This window comes from Lepidochelys kempii, chromosome 1 (assembly GCF_965140285.1).
Source record: "Lepidochelys kempii isolate rLepKem1 chromosome 1, rLepKem1.hap1, whole genome shotgun sequence".
Lineage (NCBI taxonomy): Eukaryota > Metazoa > Chordata > Testudines > Cheloniidae > Lepidochelys > Lepidochelys kempii.
The window spans coordinates 157,655,083-157,668,744 of record NC_136380.1 but is presented as its reverse complement, the minus strand read 5'-3'; the positions used below and the strand labels follow the sequence as shown (position 1 = coordinate 157,668,744).

At 41.0% G+C, this 13,662-nt stretch overlaps 1 protein-coding gene across 3 annotated transcripts in view; it reads left to right on the top strand.

Moving 5' to 3' along the window:
- RRP1B (ribosomal RNA processing 1B) overlaps positions 1–13,662 on the top strand; it is a 36,893-nt gene that overhangs the window by 1,163 nt on the left and 22,068 nt on the right. Inside the window, exons 2-6 of one of the 3 annotated variants that reach the window (XM_073359277.2) lie at positions 2,796–3,135; positions 8,672–8,754; positions 10,280–10,337; positions 11,174–11,259; positions 13,110–13,171. In XM_073359277.2, the coding sequence (XP_073215378.1) occupies positions 2,910–3,135; positions 8,672–8,754; positions 10,280–10,337; positions 11,174–11,259; positions 13,110–13,171 (515 nt within the window). In that variant the 5' untranslated portion in view covers positions 2,796–2,909. Of the gene's footprint in view, positions 1–2,795; positions 3,136–3,192; positions 4,700–8,671; positions 8,755–10,279; positions 10,338–11,173; positions 11,260–13,109; positions 13,172–13,662 lie in introns of those variants that run through there. The other 2 variants (XM_073359292.2, XM_073359285.2) reach the window with 2 other exon arrangements.

The window sequence follows — 13,662 nt, the reverse complement described above, 5'->3', positions numbered from 1 at the left end:
TTTAGATTTTTTAAAAATGCTGCAGCACATTGAGCCAAGGGCTTCATTGCACTGTTCAGAGCGATGCCCAGGTCCTTGTCCTGGGTTGAGAGAGTTAATCTAGAGCGCTATAAGATGTATAAGATAATTTTTCCCTTCAGTATATATTACTTGCATTTATCAATACTGAATTTTATTCACCATCATGTTTGCCTAGCTTGTTGATGTCTTTCTGAAGTTCCTCACAGTCCTCTCTGTTCCTGACTAACCTAAATAACTTTGTCATTGCAACTTTTATACTTCTCACCACTATTTCCAGACCATTGTTTAATACTACAGGACCTACTCTGGAATTTTGAGGCACCCTGTTAACTTTTTACAGTAAGGAAAACCAAGTAATCCTACTCTTTGCTTAATTTCTCCTAGCCAATTTTTGTTCCATAACAACGCTTTGCCTCTTATCCCGTGACTGCTTAGCTTCTTATAGTCTTTTGTGTGGGACTTTGTCAAAGGCCTGTCTGGTTCTTCTTTATCCACTACTTTACTGATGTATTCAAAGAACTGTAAGAAATTAGTGAGATGTTATTTTCCTGTGTAGAAACCATGCTGGTTAGACCCAATCATCATACCATGACCTTCCAAGTGTTTTATTTGTTTTTTAATCGTTTCAAATAATCTGTCCGGGTATAGATGTAAGTCTTACTGGTCTGTAATTCCCCAGATCACCATTACAGCCTTTTTAAAATATAGTTACAACACTGGGCTTAATGGAGGAATCACAGAAACTGTTAAGATGTTTTAAGCATAAAGCTTAAGCATGAAAGAGGTCACACAGACACTGTCAATTTGCAATTTGGTCAGTTTTACAGAAATTAAATGTTGTTTAATTAATACACTTACCCCGAATACTGCTTCTACTCTTTGTGATTTTTACTATCATAGTTTCCTATCCCTTAAAAATACTTTTCTCTTTCTTGTTGTTTGTGAAAAATTTACACAGACAACAGGGAAACAAGACTCTTATCCTGTTAGCATTTTACATAGCTGGCCTCTTGTGCCTGCATGGAGTTCCACTGGTCTCTATGGGAACCACATGGGCACAGGGAGCTGACCCTGTGGAACAGCCTGTAGGATGGAACCTAAAGTGTTGTCAAATCCACAAAGTAAGCAAGCTGAAAAAAAATGTTTATTCCTCTGTCATTTCTAGTAATCTTAGATATTACTTGTAAACTAGAATAGATATAAATAGTTTCAAACAGAAGTGTGAATTTAAAATTGATTGTGTGCCTTAAAGTAGAAGGTAGTCACAAGGTCTGGATAAAAGTCAGAATTCACTCTTTTGTTACAAGCATTTAGTACTACAACTTTAGCTGGGCCCCAATCCTGTAGCTAGGTCCAGCCACACAGAATTTATTGCAGGATGAAGTCCCTGAATGAATAAATAAATAAACTCATTATTGGCTTTAACTTGGCAAGAGTCATTTTTGAGCAAAGTAACTTCCAAAACTGATCTATCACCCCCAAATAAATTAACTAATTAAGGTAAATATTCAAAGCATTTTGCAGACATTTTCTTTTTCATGTACTTGCACAGCGTGTATGACAGGATATCTGGAAGGTTAGAAAAAATAAGTAATCTGAAAGAGAAAATCAGAGGTATGTGCTTTTGAAAGAATGTAGAAAGAATTAGCATGTCAAGTGTGGCTTCCCTGTTTTTGCAGGCAAAAGTCTGCATTGTAACAAATTATGAACTGTTGTCCAGATCCTCAGAGGTATTTAGGTGCCTAACTGCCTTTGAGCCTGGGCCTGTGTGTTTTGGATTCTGTGCGCTGACAATATATTGCAGTATTTTATGAGAATAGAAGAACAGATCCAGGCAGTCGCTCCTTGATTTGGCATTATAACTGCATACACAGACTCTGTTTTCCATATAACGTTTTGAAGTTAAAAAACACTGTATAATTGCAAAGTAGGAAGCACGGTCTTGTGGTTAAGGCACTGCACTGGTATTTAGGGGTTCTAAATTCAGTTTGAGTCCCTTCCACAAACTTTTTACATGATTTTGCATAATTCAAGGCCCCCCGACCATGAAAATTTTTCTGTGGGGGTGATGCCCACTCCAATAGTTGGATCCAGGAAGGCATGACTCACCTGTATTGATCCATTTGTAGCAATGGCCTTGCTGCCTCACATCCCCATTTGTAAAATGGAAATAATAATACTTGTGCACCTTAATGGGAGTTGGCAGTGCTGGTCAGAGCAGCTGATACAAAGCAAAGAGATGACTAGTAGGTTTAAAATAAACATTAGAATTGTAGGGGAACGCTTTTTGTTAAAGAGGGGCTTTCCGATTTCTGTCAAAAACCTAAAAGCATTCACTTCTCACCTGTGGGGTTTGTTTGCCTGGATTTTTCAGTCCATGTTTACTAATCCCTGAAGCTGTTTTTCCTAATCTAGGGTTTCAAGCAATGCAGTACCCAGTGGGCCGGGATGGGGGGCGGAGCGAGATAGTGCTTTATATACTGAAAAGCATCTGTGTCCAGCAAAAGTGCAGGGGGACTTTGGGCACCGCTTCTACGGAAGCCATGGGAGGGGGGTCGTTAAAATGTACAGAGTGCCTTGTTACCAGCTACAGTTTGCGGCGGGTGGGCCAGGGAACGCTCAGTGTTGCAACAGGGGCCTGGCAGGGCCTAAACTCAGGTGCTCTTCCTGCACCGTGGAGCAGCAGAGCCTACCAGCGCAGAGCAGCCTCTGGGCTCCCCACAGCAAACCAAGCCGCTGTAGTGGCACAAGCTGCAACCGGCACATTTTCCCAGCAGGCGGAAGCACCTGTCCAAGAGACTACTGGCCCTTTAAGAGCAGAACCCTCCCCGGAGAGACCGGCAACTCTTGCGACAGAGAGCGAGTGTGACGCAATCAGCGGGCGTTCGATGGAACGCGTCGGCCGGTTCCAGCGGGCCGGCGGGGGGGACGCCTTTCACCCAGCAGCGGGGGCGAAGGGGGATGGTGGAGCAGGGACCATGGCTCCCGCCGCCGCCGTGCAGCCGCCCGAGATCCAGTTCGCGCAGAGACTGGCCGCCAACGAGAAGCGGAGCCGGGACCGGGCGGTGAAGAAGCTGCGCGGCTACATCAGCCTCCGGACCCAGAGCCCGGCGGGTAACGACTGGGAGAGGCGCGCGGTGGGCCGGGCACGTGGCGCTGGGGCGGGCCGCCGAGGATGGGGGGCAGTGGCAACTCTGCGGAGACGCCGTGGGCGTAGGCGGCGCACGTGCCCCGGGCCCAAGGGTCGGGGCGGCTGAGGCAAGCGCATGGTGCTCCGGGAGGCATCGACATTCGTGAAGGAGGAGGGTGGGTAGCGCAGGCACGTGGGGTTGGCCCTGGCGGCAGACTGCTGAGGGGCAGGGGCGTTAGGGAAAGGAAGTGGAGTCGCAGAATGTGTGAGAGGCAGGTGGAGTTGTTGGGAGCCTCTGAGAATGGAGATGTGGGGATGGCACGTGGTGTGTGGTGCAGCAGGGCCAGAGTAGGAGGGAGTAAGGGATGCTGCTGCTCAGATGGGAGTGGAGTGTCTTGTACTCGCCCATCTTTTCTAAGGAGAATTAGTATGCCCAGTGTCCCTATTTTATATTATTTTTGATTGACTTTTACCACAGGAAGCATTTTTCCTGAAATATAGTTCTACAAATGTGATGAGGATGATTAGCAGCTCTTAAGAGCACAGAGACTTCAAGTACTTGAACATGGACAATTAAATTTCCTTGGTGGACCATTTGTACAGTGGGTACACTTAAGTTTCTTGTGGCTTTAGAAATATTACAGGTTTCTTAGAGACTCCCCATTTTAAACACAGAATATCACTGGAACCAGAATGATTTATTCTTTTTAAGCTTGCTCATCGAACTTACATTTTGAAACTGCATGTAACCCAGTTATGATTGCCAGAGGAGTACACGCATTTGAGCTCACAAATGAAGCACCCTAGTTGGATGACTGAGGAAATGTTAAGTGACAACATGCTTTAGAGTTGACAGCTGACTGAGGCCTAATCTACATTGAAAAATTAGATCAATGTGGCTAGGTCAGCTCTGGAAAACCTTTGTCTCCTGAGTGCTATGGGTATGCTGACCTAATCCCCAGTGTAAATGCGGCTAGGTGAGCGAAATAATTCCTCTGTCAACCTGACTGCTGCCTTGCGGAGAGATGGATTAACTACGTCAATAGAAAAACTCCTTCCGTCGATGCCACAAGCATCTGCGGTGTGACACTACAGCCGCGCAGGTGCAGCTCGTTAGCTGTACCACTGCAGTATAGACCTACCCCGAGATGAATGGGTGTAATTCATAGCTGTTCCATGTTTTCCGCCTGACAATTCAACACTTCAGTTGTTTATGGGAGCACCCATTTACAATATGACTGTGTACCAAACTTGTTAGAAAATGTCTTGGTGTAGCTAATGTGGGCAGAATCCAGCCCCATCGATGTTAGCAATACCAGGCCATATTCTAGCAAGATTGGTGCACAACCATATTGCATGCCTTAATATACGGCTGCAATTACAGTGGAAAGAGGGATTTTAGGTCCTCTTTTCACCTCACTACGCATGTTGCTGCCTGGTTTGACCTCTTAGTGTAGACTAAGCATATTTTTACTCTGTTCAGGATTTCGCCACAATCCAAGGAGAGGGTTATGGGCCTGCATACACTTCAAGAATAAACACTATACGGTAACTCCTCACTTAACATTGTAGTTATGTTCCTGAAAATGCAACTTTAAGCGAAATGATGTTAAGCGAATCCAATTTCCCGATAAGAATTAATGTAGATTACCGGGATTGGGGGGGGGGTAGGTTCTGGGGAAATTTTTTTCACCAGATAAAAGACTATATTATATTCAATTGTTTGTTTAAAACTTATACTGAGTGTGTGTATATATATATATATATATACATATATACACACACACACACACACACAGACAGTATATGTTTTAAAACAAACAATTTAATAGTGGTACACAGTGATGATGATTGTGAAGCTTGGTTGAGGTGGTGAAGTCAGAGGGTGGGCTATTTCCCAGGGGATGCCATACTGCTAAATGATGACCTACCAATTGGCTGAACCCTCAAGGGTTAATTCATTGTTGTTAAGGTACCCTCACACACTACAAGGCAGCAAAAATGGAGGGAGGGGAGACAGCATGGCAGACAGGGACACACACCGTGTGTGAGAGAGAAGCGCATTGCTCCTTTACATACGCTGGCCCCACTTTTACGTTAATCAGCAAGCTGAGACAGCTGCTGCCAGGAAGCTCCCTCCGTCCTGAGCCCTGTCGTGTGTCCCCCGTGCTCTATGGAATATGGGGAAGTGGGGTGCAGGTGATAGCCTGCTGGGCGGCTACCACACAGGGAACTTAGGGAAGGGGGAGCTGTTATCGGGGCTGCCAGTCCACCCTGGTTCCAAGCCCCCACCAGCTAGCTCCAACAGGCAGCTTCCTGCAAGCAGTGGACAAAGCAGGCGGCTGCCAAACAACGTTATAAGGGAGCACTGCACAACTTTTAAACGAGCATGTTCCCTAATTGATCAGCAATGAAACAACGTTAACCGGGACGACTTTAAGTGAGGAGTTACTGTATTGGGTGACAACTATGGTATGTCCCCTAACAAGGTGGCTATGTAGATGAGCATTTAACACTCCATTGGGTCACATTTGAAAGGATTTCGTTGCAACTGGAAGAGCTAAAATCTTTTTTATTGTTTTAAAAGAAATTAAATTCTGCAGAAACCTGAAATGCAAGACACTGAATCCATTGTATGCATGGAAATTTAGTGTGTGCGGAGTACCAGGGCTCTTGCTAATATAATTACAAAATACTTGGATAAATATCAGCACCTCGTTTCTTAATTTGGATTCTTCATGGTTTTTTCACACTTTCTTTTTAAACCTTACCACTCAGTAATTGGGTGACTGAAGGGCTGAAAAGGGAATAAAAGGAGCCTTCTGTGGCTTCCCATCCTAGAGATCTACAATCTGTTAGAGCCTATCTAGTTTAGGAAAACTTGCACCGGTATAGTTGTAGTGCTCTTATACCAGCACAAGCCCCAAGCGCAGAGATGCTTCACCAGTGTGACTTACGTTGGTGACTTGCTGAAGGCAAGTTGCACAGATGCATTCTGTCTACACTGCAGGTTTGCAGATACCCCAGGGCAACCTCCCCCCACACCGTAGAAGGGCTATTTCTGAGCTGTAGCTAACAATATATTTGTACCTGCACTAACTGAAACACTGCCCCTTCATGACACGATACCTATAACTTAATGCAGGCCTGCTATTATGCTCACTATGATCACTAATATAGGGAGTTCAGTTTTAATATACACATGCAATGATTATATTTTAATAATCCACCTGTGGGAAAAGAGCATAAGGAATTGATAGTGTTGCATTCTAAATGTTATCCTTGTGAAATAAAAATGTTTTAAAAGTCTGTCTCCTTACCCATGGAAAAGTTCCCCTTGATCTTTTCAAAATTTAACAACTGACATAATCTGTGACAGGCCTTATTATGGAGGCAGGAGTCATGACTCTATAGTTAAGGTTGTACATACCCTCGGACCTTCTTTCTGTTACATTGTTGTAAGTTGTTGACTATAGTGTACTTAAAATGGTGTAAAGCAGAGCAGACCCAGGTTCAGTATCCATATGAAAAAACATCTGTCAAGCAGCAAAGCCCGTGTTTCAGAGAAGCTGCCAAAAACCTGAAACTATTATTTTGTAATCCACACATAACCTATAACAGGATATCTATGTAAAAGTCCAAAGAACAGTTTTTAATTTATATATGGCCATTTTTTATCTTCAGAAGGTTGGTCTAGCTTGAATTGTACTGAAGATACATTGGCTTGATAGTCACATCTCATTTACAATTGCTAGGGAGCTATTTAAGTTTGTGGAGATTTTGGAGGAGCGGATCCTGCTGAGATATTCCCATAACTTGCTCATGTATCTATATACCAGCTAAAAGGCAGTCTTATTGTCACAAAACACCACCTTTTCTGAACATTTGCTTGGATGGCTGAAGCTGGCACAGTTTTTAAAATGTTGATGTTGAGTATAGTCTCCTTTGGTTACAACTTACGATCTGAGCCTGATGGTTTTTCAAGGCTCACATGTAGCACTTCGCATGTTTCTGTCACCCACTTCTATTTCTTGTATTTGGAAATGTTGGTGGATCAGGCTGAAATGTGTGTTTTGATGTATGTTTGATATGGTACAGAAGTGATAGGGACTCTCAACTAGCACTCAAAGTCTTGCGGTGATAAATCCTATCTTAAACCTCAGTATCACTTTGCTATAATAGGCTCTGAGCGCTATTTTTAGCATCACTAATATTGGAGAACCTAAAATATGTAGATGTTCAACTGGCTCTACTGATACTAGTTACTTTTCTTAGAAGTCCACATGCCATAGCTTGGAATTGAGTGTAAGACCACTGCACAAATTCTAGTCAAAATTAGAGACTCTTGAATTTTTAGTACTATGAGAAAGACTGAACAATTAAAATAAAGAGGTAATAATGTACCTCAAGTTTAATTTGTGACTAAAATGTTTTCATTGTATTTGTTTGTACAGCTTGATTTAGTAAAAAAGGGAATATGCCATATTTTGCTGATCACTAGAGGCTCACCTCCTATAGAGCACCTATATGTATCTCTTGACCTGTGCTACATGAAAAGTGAAACTTTTATTAAAAACATGGTCAAGGGAAATTTAGAAATATGTGGACATAGAAATGGTAAGATACAATGGGAAGGAGAATACTGAACAGGAAGGGAATGCTACTTCAGTGTATCAAATTAAAAGGAAAACACAGTGCAGTGTGTTAAACCAGAAAAAAAGGAGCTGTGCAAGCTCAGAAAAAGAAACACTTTATTCTAAATATAAACGTAACTTTTGCAATGCGGTGCATGGGGTTTCTACTGGTAAGCGTTCAACTCTCAGTACAATCAAAAGAACTTAATTACTATCTAGGTTTAGGACTGAGTCATGCTCAAAAATATTAAATGCGATTCAGTGATCTGCGTTCTAACACCGTTTTATCCCATCCACGACTGCTGACCACTGAGAAATCAGTTCAATGTTTGGACCACTTTAAAATAAGATTCCAAAACACAGACCCATTCTGAATGTATAGATTGGGCGTTCGTGTTTCTTAGTGCAGTGACAGCCACTTACTCTCCCTGGTTTGTACTTCCCCTTTCATCCTTTCCATGCAAAATTAAATATGATGCCCTCACTAAAAATAACACTGGGACTTTGTTCCCTATAGTATGTTTTCTTGTAGTGCAATGCTGTGCTGGCAGGGGGATCGATCAGTATGACCTAACAGGTATTTCCCATCTGTGACTTCAAAATCCTTGTTAGTGTGCTATATACTTTGTATGAGACAAGTTGGAGGCTTAAAGGCACTGTATCACTGTATTAACCACATTTTTCCAAAAGCAAAACCGTCTTATTCGCTTCAGTTCCATTCAAAATAGGAGAAAAAATGTTTGCTGAAAAGGAACTGAAAGGGGTGGAAGAGGGTGAGGGGGAAATGAGAAATCTACTTGTAAGCATTTGGTGGCAGTGTCTTTTTTTTTTTTTCTCTCTCCCCCCCCTCCCCCCCGCATAATTTTTGTTGTTGTTTGCACTCTAGGTGGCTTCAGCCAAGAAGAATTATTAAAAATATGGAAAGGACTATTTTATTGTATGTGGATGCAGGATAAACCTCTGCTACAGGTACGTCATCCCATGGTTTTTTGTGTATATAATGGATATCCTTCTGAATTGCACCATGAAGATGTAGTGCCCTTTCATTTTGGGTAGCAACACTGACCCAATTTAACACTCTTGCCACATTTCATTCATAAGGGTAAGTTGGAATTAAGCGCATGTGGGAGAGTTAATTGTAACTGGTAGTCCTTCACTAAAAGGAGGTACCTGTAGATTTACTTGAGTGGGAGTGTAATTGGGTTTGGAATTTTCAGCAGCCTGTTCCAGGGAAATGTAAAACCTTTTCCTTCAAATTTTATTTTGTTTATGTACCCTCAGGAATTGTATTGGTTTGCGTATGACCTACCACAGTTGCCTCTATAAACAAAGTAGGAATCCTTTAACTACAGCATATCCTGGCCTTTGATTTAACCCAGTTTGAAAGTTTTGCTTGCCTTTTTTTTTGTGTCAGGCTACAGAAGAGAACCCTTTTCTTTGTCACGAGGGATTCAAATAATCTTTCTTTCTCTTGCCATTTGGCTTCAACAATAATTTTCTTCAACTTCTTCAATCTGTATTGGTACAGTTTCTATCCTGGGGGAGCAGGGAACTTCAGAGTTTGTCATCCACTTTTGGAAGACTCTAGCGTTGCTCCTTGTCCCCCCCCCTCCCCCCCCTTTTTTTTAAGGTAGTTGGGGATGGGGAGGAAACTAAAGGTTAATAATTCTATTGAGGTAACTGATCTTTGGTGATATAGTCTTTCATTGTTCTCTCATAGGTCTCTGAAGCTGATCCCTCATGTAGTCCTAATTGTCCAAATCTAATTTTTTAGTGTAACAACTTTGGCCAGGAAGTTTGGATAACTTTCTCCCTTACCTTCAGTTCTAAGTGGGCTGTGTTGTACTCCGTCCGGTGCCAGCTTACTTCCCTTCCATTGTCTGCAGATTCTTTGAAACTTGAGTGCCTCTTTGTATTCAACACTATGTAAGCATAGGGGAAGATGTTGATTCTTAACCTTAAAATCACTCCAAATCCCAGTAACTTCATTTCTTGCAACCGTTTAAATCGCCGTTTGCATAGCCAGTATTCATTATGTAAAGAATACAGCGTGTGCTGCATATAATTGAGGACTTCATATTATCAGTGCTCATAAGGTTTTATACGGATTTGTAAACTCAAAGGTGTGCGTTTATTCTCCTGATGATCTAGTTTGGTCTGCTGCTGGAAAGAAGTTCTTTTGTAGACTTGTCAAGATGAACAGATCCTTGGTATCCTTGAGTCTTCTCTTATGTGTAATCCATACTAACAAAAGTGCAGCCACAGCATGGCAATGTAGGTTTAAAAAAACATTTTCAAGCTCGGGGTTGCTTTGTCATATTCACAACTACGTGAGAGTCTGTGTGTGTGGAAACATGAACTCTTATTCCTGCTACCTCAACACTTTTTTAGTATAAAGTTAATTTAAAAGTTTAGATTAACCAATGTTGTTTTGCCGCAGATCGGAAGGAGGCTAAACCCTGAAACAAGGTACTAACTTTATTTTATTTTTAAGGAGGAACTAGCAAGTACTATCTCCCAACTTATCCATGTCGTTCAGAATATAGAGGCTCGTAAGTTTACCATTTCATTTTGTTTTCTCTAATTTTTCTCCAAAGTGCCTTTGTATTTTGGGACTTTTAGCCAGTTGTCAGAGTCCAGAAGAGAGACAGGTGGGGTGATTATTTATTTTGTTGTCTTTCTTTTCCAGCTGTCATCCAAGATTTGTTTGTGATTGCAGTGTATGAGGCAGGTCTCTGTCACATATTCAGAATCCAATCAGTTCTTCTTGTCTTGCTGAAGTTTGTTTGCAGTATGATAACAAGTGTGCTTATTACCAGTCTGACATAAAAAGTGCTCATATACAATGATAGGTAGTAATACAAAACCATAAGATTGCCTTTCTACTTCACTTTTATTCAGCTGCTGATTTGTTTTTATGTCTTTCACCTCAATTAAAAACAAAAATGGTTTTTGAACTGTAAGGCCCTGATTCAGTATTAAGGATGTGCCTAACTGCTTTGCTGAATCAGGGCCTAAATGGGTATAGGTACAACGTAGTGCAAAATCAACGCTTCCTTGTCCCTGGCATTTTGATGTAGATGTGCATTTTGCATTTAATGTTTTACAAAGATCAGTCACTGTAACTGTTTGCCACACCTATCTATGTAAAGTACTTGTTTGCTTCCTATTACTGTAGTATCTGAGCACCTTACAGTCTCTATTGTATCTATCCTCACAACAGTCTTGAGTATGTATTTCTAGGCTGGTGCTGAAACTGTTGGACCAGTATGTAGAGAAGTGTGGAAGAAAAATTAAGTTGGAAAAGTAGTCTCTCTCGGCTGCTTTCAGTAACAGAAAATAGTATTGGTGTTGAACGTGCACATTCACCCTTTTTGTTCTGTTGCAGAGCACCTGTTCATTCAGACCTTTTGGCAAACCATGAACCGTGAATGGAATGGGATAGACATACTGCGCCTTGATAAATACTACATGGTAATATTAACTTTTTTCAGGTGGTGGGGTGGTGGTTGTTTTTCTTTTTGGAGTGGGTGTGTGTGTGTGTGTGTGTGTATTTTGAATACTTTTTAAAATCTCGTGATTAATCACGATTAATGCTTTTTAGTCATTTGACAGCCCTATTTTAAATGTAACCATTTGTTTCCAATACTACTCACTATGACTTGAATCTTGATTCTTTGTTAAATAAAAGTATACGGTGCTTGTTTTCAATATAAAAATAGCTAAGTGCCTTGTGTCAAGCAGCACAGTGACCTGAAGTGTAATTGATAAACTGGTGTGCACTGTTTCTTTAGGTTTCAGAGTAACAGCCGTGTTAGTCTGTCTTTGCAAAAAGAAAAGGAGTACTTGTGGCACCTTAGAGAATAACCAATTTATTTGAGCATAAGCTTTCGTGAGCTACAGCTCTCTTCATCGGATGCATACTGTGGAAAGTACAGAAGATCTTTTTATACACACAAACCATGAAAAAAGGGGTGTTTACCACTACAAAAGGTTTTCTCTCCCTCCCCCATCCCACTCTCCTGCTGGTAATAGCTTATCTAAAGTGATCACTCTCCTTACAATGTGTATGATAATCAACTTGGGCCATTTCCAGCACAAATCCAGGTTTTCTCCTCACCCCCCCACAAACTCACTCTCCTGTTGGTAATAGCTTATCTAAAGTGATCGCTCTCCTTACAATATATATGATAATCAACTTGGGCCATTTCCATCATACACATTGTAAGGAGAGTGATCACTTTAGATAAGCTATTACCAGCAGGAGAGTGGGGGAGGGGGGGAGAGAAAACCTTTTGTAGTGGTAAACACCCCTTTTTTCATGGTTTGTGTGTATAAAAAGATCTTCTGTACTTTCCACAGTATGCATCCGATGAAGTGAGCTGTAGCTCACGAAAGCTTATGCTCAAATAAATTGGTTAGTCTCTAAGGTGCCACAAGTACTCCTTTTCTTTTTGCTCATCAACATTAATATTTAAATAAAAGTAAGTCTACTTTAAGATTTTTCTGGAAGGTGCCATTTAAAAACAAAAAAAGGTACCATCTGTAGTAGTTAAACTTACCACAGTGTATTAGATTCCTAATTTTAATACAATATTTCCTATACTTAAGTATTGAAGTGAGGTAAATTAATTTTTAAAGGCATATTCTAAGCTTAAAATATCTATTAATGGAAATACACAGTAAAATCGGATTAGTATTTTAGTCTTCCAATTTTTATTTTTATTTCTTTTAAAAAAAGGAAGCTAAATTCAAAAACTTGCATTATTGTAGTGTTATGGTTGAGAAGTTAACTACTCCAAATTGAGAACATCAAAAATGTAAAGTTCCTAGAGGTTAATTTATTATGGCTGTTACATATGTAGTGTTCCTGTCTCTTAATTAAATGTATATACAACAGGACAAACTAATGTTAATATGAAGTTGTTAACATTTTCAATTGGTTTGAATTTATTAAATTGGAATTTCTGTAAATGGGAAAGTGGGGAATGCACCTTCACTGCTTTGGAGGATTTTTGGGGTGGGGAGCAGCATAGAACAGTGCGGAGGGATGTACTATGGTCACTGTATTTTGTTTGGCTTGCAATGTAATGACAGCAAATAGTGATGCTGTTGGAACTTTAGATCACACGCTGCCTGTACCCCATCTCCCAGTAGTGGAGAGACTTCTCGTGTATTCATGAAAGAACCTTTCCAGCAAACTTTGTGGGCCATAAAAAGCTCAACTAAAGAGTCTGCCTATGTGACTGTCAGAGTAGCTATTTTATTGACTCTCAAATAGTTAGAAAACTGTAGTGTCATATAACAAATCTTCTGCTTTATAGCTAATCCGCATGGTTTTGAGGCAGTCCTTCGAGGTACTGAAAAGAAATGGATGGGATGAAAGGTAAATAAACTGTTAGATGTATAATAAAGAAGTTACATGGTTTGCCCATATCAAAAATATTTTAATTTAACATGCCTTCTTCCTCTCAGGATGGCTCTTTTTAGTCGTTGGCTTTCTTTGTTCTGTACACTGATTTTATGCAACAAAAACCATCCCAGACTTGCTAAATTTTACAATATTTTCACCCTTGCTCAAGTATTCCTTCAAAGACATTGCCTTCACTTACCCCTCACTCTGCCCTGGTGACTGCCACATAGGGCACCAGGCTGCTGACCATCTTGGTAGCAAGATCTTTCTGCACTTCTGCTGATACAGTCCTCAAAACTCAGTGCTGAATTGAGAAATGTTTGATCCTTCAAGGGACATATGCATCTTTTCTCATATCACAATCACAGCTTTCCCAAGCTGCTCCGAGTAATCCCTCTACTATTTGGTACAGCTACACATAACACAGGGAACATGGCTGGAGTGCATGCAGATAAATGCTGGAT